General features: G+C 39.4%; 1 protein-coding gene across 4 annotated transcripts in view; it reads right to left on the bottom strand.

Annotated features, from left to right (window-relative positions):
• Window positions 1-5,177: 5,177 nt before the first annotated feature.
• The window catches only part of LOC130913245 (ral guanine nucleotide dissociation stimulator-like), a 41,587-nt gene continuing 28,975 nt past the window's right edge, over window positions 5,178-17,789 (bottom strand). For all 4 annotated transcript variants that reach the window (XM_057831704.1, XM_057831705.1, XM_057831702.1 and 1 more), the window contains 12 exons: window positions 17,164-17,267; window positions 17,005-17,089; window positions 15,958-16,035; window positions 15,795-15,881; window positions 15,654-15,686; window positions 14,601-14,722; window positions 14,438-14,533; window positions 14,071-14,293; window positions 13,855-13,929; window positions 13,065-13,343; window positions 12,852-12,966; window positions 5,178-10,550 (listed from right to left, as the gene is read on the bottom strand). In XM_057831704.1, coding sequence (XP_057687687.1) covers window positions 10,375-10,550; window positions 12,852-12,966; window positions 13,065-13,343; window positions 13,855-13,929; window positions 14,071-14,293; window positions 14,438-14,533; window positions 14,601-14,722; window positions 15,654-15,686; window positions 15,795-15,881; window positions 15,958-16,035; window positions 17,005-17,089; window positions 17,164-17,267 — 1,473 coding nt within the window. In that variant the 3' untranslated portion in view covers window positions 5,178-10,374. The remainder of the gene's footprint in view (window positions 10,551-12,851; window positions 12,967-13,064; window positions 13,344-13,854; window positions 13,930-14,070; window positions 14,294-14,437; window positions 14,534-14,600; window positions 14,723-15,653; window positions 15,687-15,794; window positions 15,882-15,957; window positions 16,036-17,004; window positions 17,090-17,163; window positions 17,268-17,789) is intronic.

The raw sequence follows: 17,789 nt of genomic DNA, 5'->3' as shown, positions 1-17,789 counted from the left end.
ATACAACCAACCTGTCGCGTGATGGTGACGACTTTACAAAACTCAAGCACATTTCTGAATAAACACAAACCTTTCGGAGTCGGAGCACTTAGTGAAACTCAAATTATAGGTAATTCTGATATACATACATTGTAAGGATATTTATTTTCATAAATGTGTTCATTTTTCTTGATCTTTTTATTTCTATCTTGTTTGTCATCGTTTGTCGTGTTTTTTCAGTCATTTCAGCCTGGCTTCCATCACGCCTCAACAGTGCCACAAATTGATTGCTTTCCATGCATGCCATGGCACATTGATTCAGACAAGGGGGATTAAAAAAAAAAAAATCTTAGGTGATCGCCTAATTTTCAGAGAATTACATTTTAGGTTTACAGGAGCTGTAAGCCAAGACCATCACAAATAAAAGAAACAAAAGCCTAAAATAGTATTGTAAGAAATCCATAAAACAAGAGATTTTCTGAAATGTCTAATAAAAAATATACTGTAATTTTCGGACTATAGGCCGCCACCCACCAAATTTGGCACGAAAACAGCATTTGGTCATAGTTAAGCCACAACGGACTATAAACCGCAGCTGTCCTCACTGTATTATGAGATATTTACACCAAAAGATATTAACCGGTAACACTTTATTTGACTGCGGCGTCATAAGACCTTCATAACTATGACATGACACTGTCATGAGCATTAATGAATGCTTATGACATGTCATTTAGTGTCTTCCAGCAAATGATCTCCCTTTTGAATGGATATAAAAGATCCGAGATGGACATAAATTGAGTTGGGGACAAAATTTGCTCCTTTAATGTCTCTGATGAGATAAATAGAGGTGAGCCAGACGGTCATAGTTCATTTGAACCTTTTTAAAACAGATTTTATTTATTGATTGAATAAAGTAGTATAGTTTGAATCCAAAGGACAAAGAGAACCAGAGCTGGACTGGCCATCGGGTGTAACGGGCACTTCCCGGTGGGCCGACACACATTTGGGGGGTCGCTGTTTAATTAAAATAAAAGGTTTCTCGGCCGTGGCAAGCGACCCATTGTTGATCCAATTTTTGTTAGTCCTTTGAAATATCTCAGTGCTCTGATCACGCCGCCCCAGAAATGAATGAGAGGGAGGTGCTCGTACGTAGCTGAAAAGCCTACAGGTTGATGAGGTGAAATTTGGAAGAATAACGGACATGTTTATTCACACAAAACCCTGTACAGCATCAGCAAAAGCGGGTATGTCGACATGCGCAGTCGCCATGTTCCGTTTGTGTGCGCGCACATGTGTGTGTACAGAGAGAGTGATAAACATAAAATGTGAAATTAATGAGTTGACTGGACTCTTAATTTACAGTGTTTTAGTTTTCTAGAAAGTCAGTTTGCATGTGCTACAATTTAGAGCTACTATTTCCACAATGTTAAGAATTTATAGCAAAACTAAAAAGTCAGTTTGCATGTGCTACAATTTATAGCTACTATTTCCACAATGTTAAGAATTTATAGCTATATATATTTGCAATTGTACATCTCCCAACGGTGGGACCAGTAATGGTTTATCACATTTTATCTTATGCTAAACTGTAAAGCAGGTTTTCAAAATCATCGCAGCAAAACACAACACTTATTAATTAATAACTAATAAAATAAATTGAAATCCATTAATAAAATTAATTATTAATAAATTAACAAATATCCTGTGCCCCCCTCAATTACTTAAGTTAGACCGGGGGTCAGCTACCCACGGCTCTAGAGCCGCATGCGGCTCTTTAGCGCTGCCCTTGTGCCTCCGTGGAGCTTTTTCAAAAATGTTTTAAAATGGAAAAAGATGGGGGAGAAAAATATATTTTCATTTATAATATGGTTTATGTAGGAGAAAAAACAACGCAAATTCTTCTAATTCGTTACTATTGTAATGACGTTAAAAGAGGCGGCATCATACAACAGAGTAGTCACGAAGTGCATCATTCTCTATAGGATGCACTGCAGGGAAGATAAACATATACCGTATTTTCCGCACTATAATGCGCATCGTAGTATATAGACCATCTTCAATGAATGGCCCATTTTAAAACTTTTTAGGGTGAACCACATTATAAGGCGCAGTAGTAGTGGTAATACTAGTGGTTGGGGTTGTGTTACGCATCCACTAGATGGAACTACGTAAGGTAATGTTGATCCATATATAAGGCGCATTGGATTATAAGGCGCATATTCGGCTTCTGAGAAAATTAAAGGCTTTTAGGTGCGCCTTATAGTGCGGAAAATACGGTAATTATGAAGGCTCATTATGTATTTGTAGCCAACCTAGTCATTTTGATAGTAGACTAATATAACTAACATAGATACTTACACCATGTGCTGACTTCATTATTAGGCTTATAGAAGGCTTTAATTTTTTGCGGCTCAAGACATTTGTTTGTTGTTTTTTTGGTCCAATATAGCTCTTTCAATATTTTGGGTTGCCGACCCCTGAGCTAGACTGATGAAAAAGGAATGGTGGAGTCACGGGGAGAACAGGCTGATGATTATTTCTGAAAACATTACTGTGTATACATATTATATAATTTTTAATATATATATATATATATATATATATATATATATGTATATATATATTTTTTTAAATATTTTTTTATATATATATTTTTTGTAATTAGTCGATTTAATCGCATTTTAATGTCATATCTGCTAAAAGTGCCCTAATAAAGACTTCTAGTACATTAAAATCTGTAGTGCATTGCTAATCATTTGAATGCAATAAAGCCCCTTTCAGACACATATAGACCCCACTCACCAACATCACACAATGACGTGTCGCTGTATCCGGCCACCATATTGTCCGTCATTGTTTATCCGTATTCTCAATGGTTTCAATTTGTCGTGCAATTTATAGTGCAATTCATTGAAGCCCCGGTGCTTTCAGACGCTGTAAACTCCTTGGATGCGTTGCATAAAAGGCGTTATGTGGAAAAGCTTCAGTCTATCCATTCGCCAGATCCATATTTGATGCCTAAATCGATATTTTTCGACCCGCTGTCTTCCCCGTCTCTGCCTGACATCTGCTACCCTGATATCTACAACTATCTTGTCCACACAGAATCAGCCTATTATCACGAAACTTTGAAAAACTTTAACAGCAGCACTCTAAGCAACATTACCCCGTGTGACCCTTCCAATTTTCTAAAATGGCAACAATCAATTAAAAAAAAAAAGTTGACTGCGATGGCCGACGCTTCAAGGATAGGTGGATATTTCTTCAATAAAATACGCAACAACGGTGCCTGCCTCATTTGCACAGACAGTCGCTGTTTTCAAAGAGTTCGATGTGTCACGATATGACCAAACAAGACACGCTGACATGTACGACAACATTACAGGGAAGATACGCAGCGAGAAATTATAGCAACTTGAAGCTAGTTTCATTTCACAGCAGCAGTATTTCACAAGAGCCCGAGAATCGAAAGAGAACGCCACAAAGGCGAGATTGTTGAAATTATGAACTAAAAAAAATAATAGTAAAGCAAATGTGACACACAGAAGGGCTTGCTAAAATTTGTTTAAATATATTGTTCTACGTAAATCAGCCAAGGTAGCCCCCCACATTTTTACCACGCCAAATCTGGCCCCCTTTGCAAAAAGTTTGGACACCCCTGTTTAAATGATGATCCGTAGATGAGGCCAGTTTCTTTCACTTGTTACCAGCTAAATATTATTCAAAAAATAATGATGGTGGAAGAAAAGAGCATCTTGAATTTGAAACTGTATGTTGTCGGCAATTAGACTCGCAATGATCTTAATTGTGGTTGTCAGCCCAAAACCCTCAAAATATATATTAAAAGCATCTTACCAGATATAAAATGACTACTACATAATCTGTGGTGATCGTTTGGTGCCCAGTTTTCTCGTCGAATTGCAGCAGTCCATCTCGCTCTCCTCTCCGGGTCTCTCGGAATACGGTAGAACTTCAAGTCTCTCCGTCTATCTTCTCTGTTACTGCAACCAACCGCCACACACGCCTTCACCATTTTGATTATTAATGTTAACGAGCAGAAAAACACGCCATAATAGGAGAAATTTATGTAGCGGTAATGCGTAAACACGACGAGCTGACGGACAATATGGCGCGGAGGCGTGGTTGTGACGTCATGTGAGTGGGGTCTATACCGGTAAATTTCCGTGTTAGATGACACGGGATTTACCCATGTCGTGACGTTCAGACATGGGGCGATATCCCCGGAATAAACCGGGTTGGACACTTTCAGACTTGTCCCATGTTGGCGACTCTGCTCTCTCTGTGTGAGGATAGCAGGGGACAGGATTTTATAACCCGAACATGGTGTCATATTTGGTCGGCAACAAAATAAACCAAACATTTCCAAAAATGGACGATCAACTGTCTCATCCTCAGCTTAACGATCCAGTAGCAATTTAATTTTGTCATGTTTCCAGTTTAATTTTGCTACGTTCATTTTGCCATGTTGAAAATTGGGATGTTTGTTTACCACTTTTCGTCTCCTGCAAAGAAAGAGGAAATGACGATCGACCCGCCGTGATATTTACGTTATCAGCCTTCGCGCTGTGACCCGGGAATTCAACGCCTGCTTTTACACATGGGGCGTCCCGGGTAAGTCCTGGACATCATACAAGGACGCGACCCGGTAAATGTCCGCGTAATCTCAGTGTCAGTCGACCCGGGAAATTGCTTTCACACATACAATAAGGGCTACCCGTTTAAATGCCGGCATTTATACAGTGTTCAGCTATTTGTGAAAAGGGTTTTAGAAGAAAAGATTTGTTATCCAATTTATTATTGCACTATGACTATAGTCGCCTTTTTTTTTCCACCAGCCCATATTTTGTACAGAATTTTCACAATCATTTTAACGGATACGGCGTATAGTAAATATCATACGGAAAACGCTCTACAAGCTATGCTATGCTAGCGCCACCCCCACTCGGGTTTTAAGTTTTACGGGAAAAAACAATGTTTCATAAGGGCTACAATGGGCCAATGTTGACAGTTACAATAATTTTTTTTTCTTTTTAAAAGGTACAAATCACCACGCTCCTTTTTATTGTCCCGCCAGTAACACAAGGTGGGCCGCCCAGAAATGCTTGGGCCATTTTTTGTTTCCAGACCACCCCTGAAGAGAGGACACTATCTTTGTTTTACAAACAGTATGTTTATTCATATATACATTAATATATTAATCTATAACCAAGAAAAGGGAATGTACAATGCCTCCCGCCCCCCCAAAAAACTGTACATACAAATCAATAAATAAACATCAGCGAAGTAAATTTTTGTATCCTCTGTGTTGCTAGAAGGACAAAAGTAGTAAAAGAAGAGACTTAGAAAATGTCAGTTTGTCAGTCTTTTAGTTCAAAGTGGAAAAATGGCATCTGACCACAGCGGATGGCAACGAAAACACACACACGGGCTCAAAGCACCACAGTAAACTCATGTCAACATGACTACAAACAACACACACACACACCACAAAATGAGCAGCTGCACAGAGAAAAACAATTAGCCTTTTCTTCTCATAACACACAAACACGCAGTTTTGCATCAGGAATTGACAGATAACTAATGCATGGAAATCCTGCATTGCGGCTAAAGCAAAATGTGCTTTATCCCGCTGCACATGTGGGGAAAAATGGCAGCTATTTGTTCAGGTGTAAAAACTAAAATAGAAAGAAATCACTAGAATAAGTTTGTTCAATCTCGACCTCAAAAAAATGAAATAAAATTAAGTGACACTTGATGTGAAGTGTGACTCGGATGTCATATTTATAATGAAGTTTTCAGTGAAAATGTATTTCAATAACTAGAATATGCTATTTCTGGATAAATTGCCTGGGGATGCTTTGCTCAACCTTGGTTCCTAGAAATTTGGCAGCATCACGTCCTTGCCAAGTCACTCGCTGCCATTGACGGCACTAGACGTTTAATCCATGACAACTGGTCGGGGCGAATCAACGCCCGCGTTCATTCGCCCCTTCCAGTCAACATGAACTGGACGTCTAATGCCTTCAATGGCAGCTAATGAGTGCCCTATGATGACTAAAACTCAAATATCAAATAGATTATCAATTTATTGGTAAATTTTTTTTGTTTTATTTTGGGGGTTACTATTATACGTATTTTTTAATTTGCATTATTTTACAAGGTTTTTTTTGCCAACTTTGGGGTTTGTTTTAGGAGTTTATTCCTACCGTTTTGGGGGATTGTTGGGATACATGGAAAAAATTGCGGTTTTGCCAAATTTTGGAGGGGTTTTGTGGGGTTTTTTTTGCAGTTTTTTGTAGTTATGACAATTTCTTTCCCCACAGTTTTGTGTTTTGGCTGTTTTTTGTTGTTGTTTTTGCAGTTTTTTGCCATTTGGTGCAGCTTTTCATTTTTCTTTAAATGTGCCATGATTATTGAGGATTTTTGTGGGTTTTTTTCTGGTTTTGTAGGGGGTTTTGTGTGCGCATTTTTGTTTTTCGGCTTTGTGGGGATGCATACAAGAAATTCACAGTTGTGCCAAATTGGGGGGGGGGGTTGTTAGTTTTTTCTAGGTTTGTTGTGGATGCGGTTTTCTGCAGTTTTGGGTTTTTTCTGTTTTTTTGCAAGAGGGGTAGCCGTTTTCACTGGTTTTATTGCATTTAGTGCTGTTTTGGATTTTTGGGGGGGGGTTGCATTTTTGCGATTTTTTCTGGTTTTGGTGGGGATTTTTTTTTTCTTCACAAATTTGGTTTTAACACAACAAACCTTATACAAAAATACGACAAGACAGGATTTAATGACAACTGTAACAATCAATAATGCATGTGAAATGCATTTCCCCGTTTGCCCCACTTATCTGCGTCAATCTTGCAATGATCTCTAGCGCCCACAACTGAAGGATTTCTGCAATTACGAAAAAGGACTTCCCTTGTATGAGCAGATGTAACATGTCAAATGACGCGTCACGTGTGGCGGAGGAACACTGTGACTAAATTCGCATCATGTAAAGCAAGATGTCGGGTGCCACGTCATGAGCTATCATAATGGTTTGTTTTCAAAGTGTTGTATTATTATAATGATTTAGGAGGATACATTGCCCTCTGTTGGCAAGTGAATATGACGCAACTCTCATCTGACATGGCTGACTCAAGCTGCTCCCCGTTATGGCCAACATACGTCTTTGTTTGTGCATTCGTAATTTTTAGTTTAGAGGTATATTTAGCAGTTTTTGTGGATGTGTTTGAATGATTTGTTAAAAGAATTAATGCTTCGTCCTACTCCTTTTTGGACATATATGATAACGGCTATTATGTTTGCTGTCAAGCTGAAGACTGTCACATTCATAGTGAGGAATGAACAGGCATATTAAAATAATTTATGATCTGTGGCTGCCTGAGGGTTTTTTTTTTGTTTTGTTTTTTGGGCAAAAGACAGCAGACATAAACAGTAGCAAATCAATAACTGGTTTTTGTATGATAAATTCAGAAAATATTCTTTTGTTCAACTTAAGATTTACTTAAGCTATTACTTGTTTCCTAAAATGATTCTGCAGTGCATTAAATGTTTGTCATCCGATGACTCAATTAATAGACCTACTTAATCAACAGATTGATTCCTTACTCAATAACTGCAGCCCTAGTTACATGTTAAGTGTCATGTTAAATGGTTGTGATGTCATTTCTAGAGTTGTGTACAAGTAAAATGTCAATATCTCAAAAATGTCTTGTGAAGCTTCTCAATGCTTCAAGAGCTGTATTTTAAGGTTACCATTGGTTTGTCTAAGAGATACAAGTTAGTACTGTGTGTCAAGTCACAATTTTTTCTTTAAAAAAACAAAAAAACTAGTTTGTTCTCAGCACAAAAGGCAAATCACTTGTTTGGCAACTTGTCTCTGCTCAACACATCTACCAAGACACATTGTTCACAGTGCTCGACACGAAGCTCACAGTGACTCCATCGCCATTTGGATTTCATGTGTGTTGCAAGAAAAAAAAAGGGAAACAAGGCAAAATGTCGGCAGTGGTATCAGGCAAACATTTTCTTTAGTGGCAGTGTCGACAAACAAAACAACCTTGTGTTGCTCAGGCCATTTTACGGACGAGCGCCACTGAAGAAAAACAAAAAGTAGGCAAAATTCTAACGTTATTCTCAGGATTTTAAAGAAAGATTATTGTCAACATTTTGTCTTCTTCAGTGGTCCTAATCCTCTTATGTAGAATTCTGAGAATAAAGTCCCAATCCTCTTTCGATTTCTGACTTTATTCTCAGAATGAGAGTAAAGTCGGATTTCCGAGGATCGAGTCAGAATTCTGAGATTCAAGTTCTGGCATTTTTTCCAAAGATTCCTCATTCAGAATTCAGAGAATAAAGTCAAATTCTTGCTCACATTGTTTTTGGTTCAGCTGCCCTAATCCTCTTCCGTAGAATTCTGGGGATAAAGTCAGATTCCCGAGAAAAAAGTCAGAAAGTCTGAATTGTTACTTCAAAGCCAGAATTCGGAGAAAAAAGTCAGAATCTTGTAATCCTCTTATTCACTCCAGTAGTGCTGACTCCAATCCTCCCTTCATGTTTTGAAGCCAATCTTAAGACGCAAGTATATTTCCATAGTGTTTCTTTTTTGGAAGAATTCAACCACGTCGCTTTCATCATTGATTAACCCAATCTCATTCATTTCAAAAGGTAAACCTTTACTAACATTGCTCAGCATAAATGACGACACGCCAACAGATGAAAAAGTCTTGTCCCCTGTGAAAAATATTGTAATACAACGAAAATCACTGCAAACTGCAAATATGGTACCTCATGTAGTTAGTACTTTGCATAAAAAGATGGCAGACATCTGCCATGATACAAATTATAATTTTGTAAACAGAAAATGTGTTGTATTGATGCAAACACTGTTCTTACGTTTTCTGCCATCTTTTGGTGCAAAGTGGTAGCCAACAAGCTCTGGCTTGTTAAATTTAGTCAGCAATGTTGCTTGCCGCAATTACAGACTTTGGCGCTTCAAGGGTTAAGACATTTTATGATTAGAAAAAAGTGGTTCGAGAGTTTCTCAAAGAAAAAAAATGAATGGCATTATTTTTAAAGAACAAAATCTTAACGGGACATTAAAGTATTTTCTTTGCTGAAAAGAAAAATAATATAAGGTTATAAATTCCATAAATAAAATGACCAGTGTTTTTTTTTTTGTGTGTGTTTTTAGGGAAAACAATTTCGTAATTGTAGGTGGAAAAAAGTCTTAAATTTATGAGACTTAGGTTATATTTATGAAGAAAACAAAATCTTAAAATAGTTGCCTTTTTTCACCTCACATTTTAAAGCAAAACTTGATATAAATGAAAGGATTATTCATATCTTTTCTAGAGTTTTTTTTTTCTCTCAAGAAAAAAAATTGTAGTCTTGTCATTCTATCTGTGAGAGAAATATGTCACCAACTTGCATATAAATGTTTTGATATTATAAGTCATCTTTTAAGGCCAAAAGTACTTTTCCAAGTGTGATCATCATCCATATTAAGGATAACATTTTGAGATTGACAAAGCGACATATGAATTGTTGCTCGTCATCATTTATGCTGAGCACTGGTGCTTTTCTCCAAAAGTGCAGTCATGAGTAGAAAAAAACAACAACAACAAAAAAGACACGTTTTCGCAACTACAATTGAAGGCTGAAGTCTGCGTCAAAAATTCCCGTTCAAAAACCGTCCGAGTGGTCTTTAAATTGTTCATAGAGTTTTCGTGTGAAATGAAATCATAGGACCTCCTGAATGAGATAATAAGCAGCACCAATCATCAAAGCAAAAAAAAAAAGAAATATATATATATGTATATATATACAAAGCAAAAAAATACACACACTATAGAGCTGATGTATATACATGTTGGATCATCCCATTAAGTGCCATTTGAGTAAGTATCTGCCAGGAACACAGGGATCCTATGCACAGCGCATCTGTTGGACTGTTTGCCAACACGATGAGCTTCCACAACATTTCCAGGACACAGTAAGAAAAAAAAAATCCATCCAGCACATCTGGATCTTGCCCACAGACAACTTCTGTTTTGACCATGTGTCAACACAATGATCATTAGGAACATCCAGAGCATACCCATGGAACAACGTCTGTTTGACCATGTGTCAACACAATGGGCATCCAGATGGTCCCCTGGATTCTGTAAAAAAGCAAACAAAAAAATCCAATCCTGCCCACGGCACGACGTCCGTTTGACTGCGTGTCAAAACTATGGGCTGGGACGCTTACAAAAATCCCAAAGTGCGACAACTTTGCTGGTTGCCTTTTGTAAACACGGAGGTGACTTGGTCCCGAGCTTCTCGAGGCCAAACTAAGTGCTAAGGTGCTCCAGGTGACGTTATCAGTTCCAGCCGCCCTCAGAAAATCCCTTTGGCTATCTTCAGTCCTTTCTGTTTCATGCGGGGCAGCGTGGAGCTGGCCACAGCCTTGGTGCGCACGGGCCGAGCCGGGCCGCGCTTCTTAAGTACAAAGTCGTAGTTGGCGCTGGAGTTCATGGCATAGAAAACATTGGCGTTGTCGGGGATGCGAAGCTCTGAACAAAGAAAGATGGTAAAACGTCACAGAATTGTGACCAGAGAGAGCTGTTAAATTGTCTGACATTGATAGAGATAGATGTCCAATCTATTCGAACTAGTGAGGGCGGGTCGAGAGATCATTTACCACCAGCCCTCCCAGTCAAAATACAGTAGATTTGGATGTCAATTGTATCATGGAAACCAACATTTTAGACATAAATCCATTTTTTAAAAAAGTGACGGAGAGGCTTAATAATGAAATTAGTTTAGTTAATTAGTCTTCCTTTCTGAGCTGCCTTGGTCCGCCCACTAAAAAAATCTAACAGAAGATGCTGCCACACCCAGAATGAGCTGCAGATTTTTGCAGATTGTTAGCATGCTATCCATAGGGTTTCTATTCTCTTGCTGTAGTGTGAGTGTTTTGTCATTCTGTCAACATGTACTAGCTAGTGCAGTGCTAGAAAGCTAGGCATGAACAACAATTCTGGTTGTGATGTCACCACCAGAATTGCTAAAAGAAACTGGGGGTTCCCTGATGCACTGTTTTGGGTGGAAAAACTAGGAAATGGTAAAAAAAAAAAAAACAGCCAGGTTCAAATACCAGAAATTCATTTTATACATGTAAAATTACATAGGTGCAGTTGTTGTCATTTTTTGACATCGTTACCATTTCACAGCACCTTTAATTAAAGAGCATATGACACGAGAAAAAAAGTCTTAAATGGCATTATTATGTGAATTAGAATCATATTTTGAGACGATTCGACTATATACAACAATTTAGCATTTTACAGGATATTCTTTTTATCCAAGTATTTTCCCCAATAGCTATATAAATGGCTTGAGAAGGACCAGTCAGCCCGTCGAGGGGGAACTATTCACAACGAGAAAAACGCGACGAAGAGAGCGGCAAAATGTCATTGTTTCTGTCTCTTCATTATTTTTACAGGATATTCTTTTTATCCAAGTATTTTCCCCAATTGCTAAATAAATGGCATGGTCATGACAAATAACAGTCTTGTGCTGAATGGAATATGAAAAAATAAAAATGCATTTATTCAGGACGACATGGCAAAATTACTCCATAATGGTCAAAACTGTCGACTTCACCTTTACTGTCTCACCTCCCGAACGATATTTTATGACACCTAAATCGGACATATGTCATTTCCATTCCCCGGCTTCGGAGAATGTAAACAAACCAGAAGCCATGACAGCTAGCCGACATGCTAACCCGAACCGAGTGATGTTTCAAAGTCTTCGAAGCGGAAAATCACACATAACTATCCTGGATTATTTGACATGACGACCCGGTTGTCGATTGTCATCGCGGATCGGCAAACCGCCTGGCGGAGAGCAATTTACAGTTTGTTCCCCGGAAGAGGGTGGCTGGAGTTGTTGTGCAGTTAACGTGCTGCTGCTAATGAGCATTAGGAGAGCTTTTTACATGCCTATCAATGATCAAACGTAAGTAGTCCTTCATTTAAAGGAAGCTTGTAGTGTTTACTTTGTAATCGCTGTATTCGTATTTGACATAATACAAAACAAGATGTTTACTCACTTCCTCGTAAGTCCAATGGTCCCACAGTAAATATCCACGGTGAATGGGAACCTTTTGAAACTCCAAAAAGGCGCATACGCCTCTCCATCATACAGAATGATTTTTCTGCAGCCGTTTGGCTGGCATGATGCGAAAAATAAACGTATTAATCCGCAAAATCAGCTGAATCCTTCGTCCTCATACACAACAGTACACTGTAGCGTGAAGAGGACGTCTTCTACCGTACACGTCACAGCGCCCTCCTCCTCAATGCAAGACCGAAGCCAGAAGTCACTCATTTTCATGGCGCGGGATTAAAAAAACTAAATAAAAATAGCGATCGCTTCCACACACATCCAAGCGGCCCATATCATTCAGGGGCATAAAATACCGCGTGTATTATGAAATAAACATGCTTTTTCGTGTCACAGGCACTTTAAACGAGCATTTTGTAACACTGGTGGCCAAAAATGGTACTGCAATCAGGATGAAAATATTGTTGCGCACAACATCCCTGCCTCTTAGGGTTGCCAATAGGAGCGTCGCGTTGCCTTATTGAATGCACCAATAGGAGTATTGCGCCAAAACATCAATGCTGCGCTGACAATAATCCTAGTGACGCTACAATAAGTTTCTGTTGAATTTTATTTTGTGCGCTGCATATATTTTCTTATGCACAGAGTATGTGCAAGCAGTGCGGGATTGCACACACACGCAACTTAGATGGAACATTGGTTGCAAGGTTTGTCAAGATAATTGTAAGGATAATTGTTAATACCTTTATCCTCCGAGATTTTCTGGACCAGCTCATAATCTTCTGTCTTCTCCCGTTCCAGATTGTGTTTAATCATCGCCTTGCGGATGACGGCCGGCGTCTTGTCCTGACTGGTCACCTGCGCAAACGTGGTCTTCAAAATAAGTACACTAGCCATCATAAATAACAAATGGCATGTAAATATGGAATATAGATATGAAATGTGTCTGTATTTACCAGTATGCTCTTGTACATGTTTCCGTTCTCAACATCAAGGCTGACACGTATGATGCAGCAGTCATCCACCTGCTGGTTGTAGAGGGGCAGCGACAGCGTGGAGTAATTTGAAACGGCCGACACTGAACGCTTGTGCGAGCGTGACGCCGACAGGGACAGTGACAGCGCCGCAGATGACGATACTGAAGAGGACGACGCCGTGCTGGAACCCGACGCCGAGCCAGAGCTGGAGCCCATGCCCGATGTGTCCAGAGATGACAGCGACGTGCACTCCCAGAACTGTAACGCACCAATATGTTGCAAAGAAATAGAAATCGGTCAATATAAGTTTCAATACTGCACGTTTTACGTTTTATATTTTGTTATTAATAAAAGTGAAAGTAAAATATTTATTAAAGAAGGACCTGAATCTTATGAATTACATATTCGCTGGCATTCCATTTAGTAGTAGAGTTCATGGTTTATTGGTCAAGTGTCCATAAATGACATTTCTGCGGGCAGGAATAATCTATTACAGTACGTATTAACTATTGTATGTTAGAAATCTTGCGTAAAATGAAGTGAACGATGCTTCAAAAAACTTTTTGTAAAATTAATTTTCCATGTACCAAAGCTTTCGCGACTTGAGGTACCACTTTAGTGTAATAGTTTTTTTTTTCAAGGTGTAAGCAAGCACAAATGGTGCCATGGAGATTAAATTAAAGGTCAAATGTTTGAGGGAGAAAGTGAAGGTCAACTCTACTGTGGAGTTGGTGTCATCTTTTAAGGTGGAAATGAAAGTGAACGGTACCGTCGATGTTGCATCCGCAGCCGGCACTTCTCTCCCCAGCGCCGAAACAGACAGTTTCACCGTAGGCGTCGACGTCTAAACCCAAACAGAAACAATAGTGATCGGTCAAATTAATGAAAGAAATAAAACTAACTAAAGCCATCAATGACACTATTGCGTCATCCATCATAATGACTGACAGCCAAAGAAGGTTTTAGAACCCTTCCTTGCGCTCACCTTCCTCTCATGACCCTCGGGCGAGTCCGACAAGAAGCTGGTGTTGACGTCCTCCAGGTCGGAGCCGCTGGAGCTGACAGAGGTGACGCTGAGGGCGTCGCCACTGTCACCGCCACCTTGGTATGGTCGGAAGTGGGCGTGATCGAAGGACTTTGAGTGGGAACCTACGGCCCCGCCGCTTCCAGTTGCCACACAACCAGATGAGCCCTCTGCCAGCTGACGGCTGGACACAAAAGAGATGCAAAATTATGCTTCCAAATCACTTCCAATCCACTTTTGAAATCCCAACTTTGACATCCCAAACTACAAGTGCAGTTTTTCTAATTAACAAATGGCTTTTTGCCTCTCCGTGTGTGCACAAACTCACTCGCTCCATCGTTTCATGATGCCTCCGTTCTTCTTGGCTCGCAACGTATTGCTGGCCGACTCGGAGAGCGGCTCGATGTCGCACGACAGCTGGTAGCTGTGGGAAAATGGAGGAGTTAGATCACTCGACACTCTGATGGCTGTTAGGATGCAACGCGAACCACCTCTCGGCTTCGCTGAGCTTCTCCGTGGAAGTGAACCACTCGCGAAAGTGTGCGTCCTGCGTGAAACTGTAGTTGTTGGATGCCAACTGCAGCAGTTTGATCTGTGCGATCACCTCAAACTCCTGAACAGAGGGGAAAAAACAAATTAGAAAAACAACTTCAAAATTAAAAATTAAAAAACAACAACATACATCAACACCATACAAAAGCATTACAAACACATCAACAAGGTATAAAATATCATGACCAAATGAATACCTCATAAAAACAGTATAAAGTGGCTGCAAATTGTAATAGCGATTGCCTGTCATCTTACATTTTGTGGATTTCGGGCTGTGAAAGAATTCATCTAGAGATACTGAAATACTTTCCAAAAAAACTGTTCAAAGGCAAAACAGTGTGGAAAAGCTATTATTTCTAAATAAAAATCTATAGCAAATTAGCCTAATAGCACTTGTTGCATTTTGTTCATATAGTAACACAGGCACATTCAGATTTTCTTAAATAGCCACAGATTTCTCAACACTGGCCTCTTGGGCTTCAAGAATACTTGATAGCGCCATAGAGAAAAAGAACCACCATGAAGCTTTGAACCTACTGCTTCAAGAAGCGACATTTGGCCATCACTGCTCAATCTCTCACTTAATTGCTAGTTACGCTATTTAGTTTGGTGTAATTTTAGTTTCATTTTGAAATCGTGAGTTTGAATGACCCTTGATTTAAATAACTGCTATTACTTGTTTAGGCATTTGAAGTGAGTAAAAGCCTGTACTTCTGAGCTGTTCTCATAGGCACCACAAAAGTCGATTTGATTGAACTATTTGTGGATTATACTGCCGAAGTCATGTGTCAATGCGAATAGTGTAGTTTCATATCATACCTAGAAAAATATCTATATATTAAAACCACGTGGGAAAAAAAATCCAAGTCAACAACATATGAAAAATTGGCAATATCATGTTAAAATACAAAGAACACCTTATAAAAACAAAAAACACATTAACCCATGTAAATACCTTAAAACTGTATAAAAATCACAATAAGCTTTCCTACCTTTCGCCTCTTCTCAAAATTGATCAGACCACCCTAAAAGACAAAAGCAACAATGTTTTCTAAATGGTGATCAATAAAAAAACAATGACATAAGATGATTGTCAATGTCAGTTTTATGTCGTGAATGCGTGAACTTCAGACCTCTGTGTAGTCCTTCATAGCCGTGTCCATCATGACCAGGTCTGTAAGGAAAGTCCCCAAGTACGGAATGGTGCCCTGCATCACTCCCTAAACGCACACGATTATTTTGTATTGAAGTGTGAGTCTATAGGTGTACCACTAGGCGGTGCTCCTGTGTACTGACCAGGTCTCTCTGCTGCTGGTGTCTCCTCTGAGCTCGTTTGGGATTCATCTCCAGAGTGGCAAACTTAGACGTTCCCTCCTGACAAACAGATTGATGTTTTTATCAAGCATGATACAATCTAAACTCTGGGTTTTTTTCCCCTTTAGAGAAGTTCGGTAATTCATCATATACAGGGAGGTTATCTAAGCACCATATGCACACCATCATCATTCTACACCATGATGTACAATGAATTGCACATTATATTGGACTATCATTCTAGATACTGTTGTAACTGTGCCTTGAAGAAACCATTGAATGATTTCAACATTGGCACTTGTGTTTTAGGTGTGAATGTATGATGGTCAGCACAGATATTATTAAGAGGGGTCGAGACAACTTTTAGAACATTCAATAACTCCCTGTTTTTTATGAACAGTTACTGCTTTTTGAATATAAAATCAAATTGGGTTCACTTTCAAGTTGTTTTTAGGTACAAACAAGATTTTTTATACCATTTTCATTTAACTTTTAAGCTTTAAAATTTTAATTGAATATACATTATACACTGCTGAACAGGGTGTGTACAAGTTCCTTTAAAGTTGGAAGACTAAAACCTATGATGTTCAACCCCTAAACTGACAATTACATTCAGCTTTCTTTTGTATTTTCCAAATTTTTTTTTTATTTTAAAATGATGTCAGTTTTTTGGGGGCACCGTGTAGTTTAGCCTTGGTCTTGATGTTGCCGTGATAATTGGTGTAAAACGTTTTAAAAGCACGTTTTTTTTAATTATTCTACACATGCCATCCTACTATAAGGTACTGCATCATACATAGTAATGCAACAGTCATAGCCCACAATGCATCGGGAGGCCAGTGTGGCCTGGTGGTGGCTGATAGAGCAAGGCGACACCACAGAGTGGTTCCCTGACACTCAGGATCTTATCTAAGCCTGTCAGAGGGGTCCTCTGACGTGTCACATTCTCGTCAGAGGGGTTTCCCCATCATACACAAACTGAGTGATAAGATTTTTGTTAACAAATGTGAGCACGGGTATGATGCTGACCTTTACTAGCAGCTCCCGGCTGAGTGAATAGTTGTTGTCGTCTGAGAAGATCTCGGAAAGCTCGCGGAAGGTGCGGAAACTCTCCCTGTGGATGAACAAGGGGTTTAAAAGTCTGAACCATTATTCAGAGGCAAGGGGGGATGTGGGTCATGTACAGACCGAGACACTTCCTCCCAGGCTCGTTTCAGGCGGTGGACGGCGTTGCACTGCAATGCAGAGAGGATGGCTCGCAGGGATGAGAAATTCTTCAGGATACGACACTCCTGAAGGCAAATCAGAGGTTCATTGAAAAAAATCACACTGTCAAAACACTTCAAATAAGGCTTAAGGTTTCAAGGAGTCAAACAAGGGTTAGGGTTTCAAACAAAGTTGAAGGATATAAATTAGGATTTTAAATGAGAAGTGCAGTAATCTCTCGCTACGTCACGGTTTTTCACTTTTCGCGGGGGTTCTACCCCCCATTACCCACAAAAAACGAGGGATTACTGTACACTGTGTTCTCAAAATGATAAAGTTTGAAGTTATGGTTACAAATGAAGGTGATGTTTTCAAACCCGGTTTGGATTTTCAAACAAGTGTTAATGCTTTGGGGAACGCTTAGTGCAGGGGTGTCCAAACTGGTCCTCAGGGGCCGCTGTATGTCCTGGTTTTTATTCCTACCAATCAAGCATAGACTGTTTCACCAACAAGGTTTCTACTAAAACAAGCAGCACCTGACTACGATCAACAGATTATACTTGTACGACACCAGATTGGTGCAAAGGTGTCGTCCTGTTTTGTTGGAA

This window comes from Corythoichthys intestinalis, chromosome 3 (genome assembly GCF_030265065.1).
Source record: "Corythoichthys intestinalis isolate RoL2023-P3 chromosome 3, ASM3026506v1, whole genome shotgun sequence".
Taxonomy (NCBI): domain Eukaryota; kingdom Metazoa; phylum Chordata; class Actinopteri; order Syngnathiformes; family Syngnathidae; genus Corythoichthys; species Corythoichthys intestinalis.
Note: the sequence above shows the minus strand (reverse complement) of the source record. Positions and strands in the feature narration are given on the sequence as shown.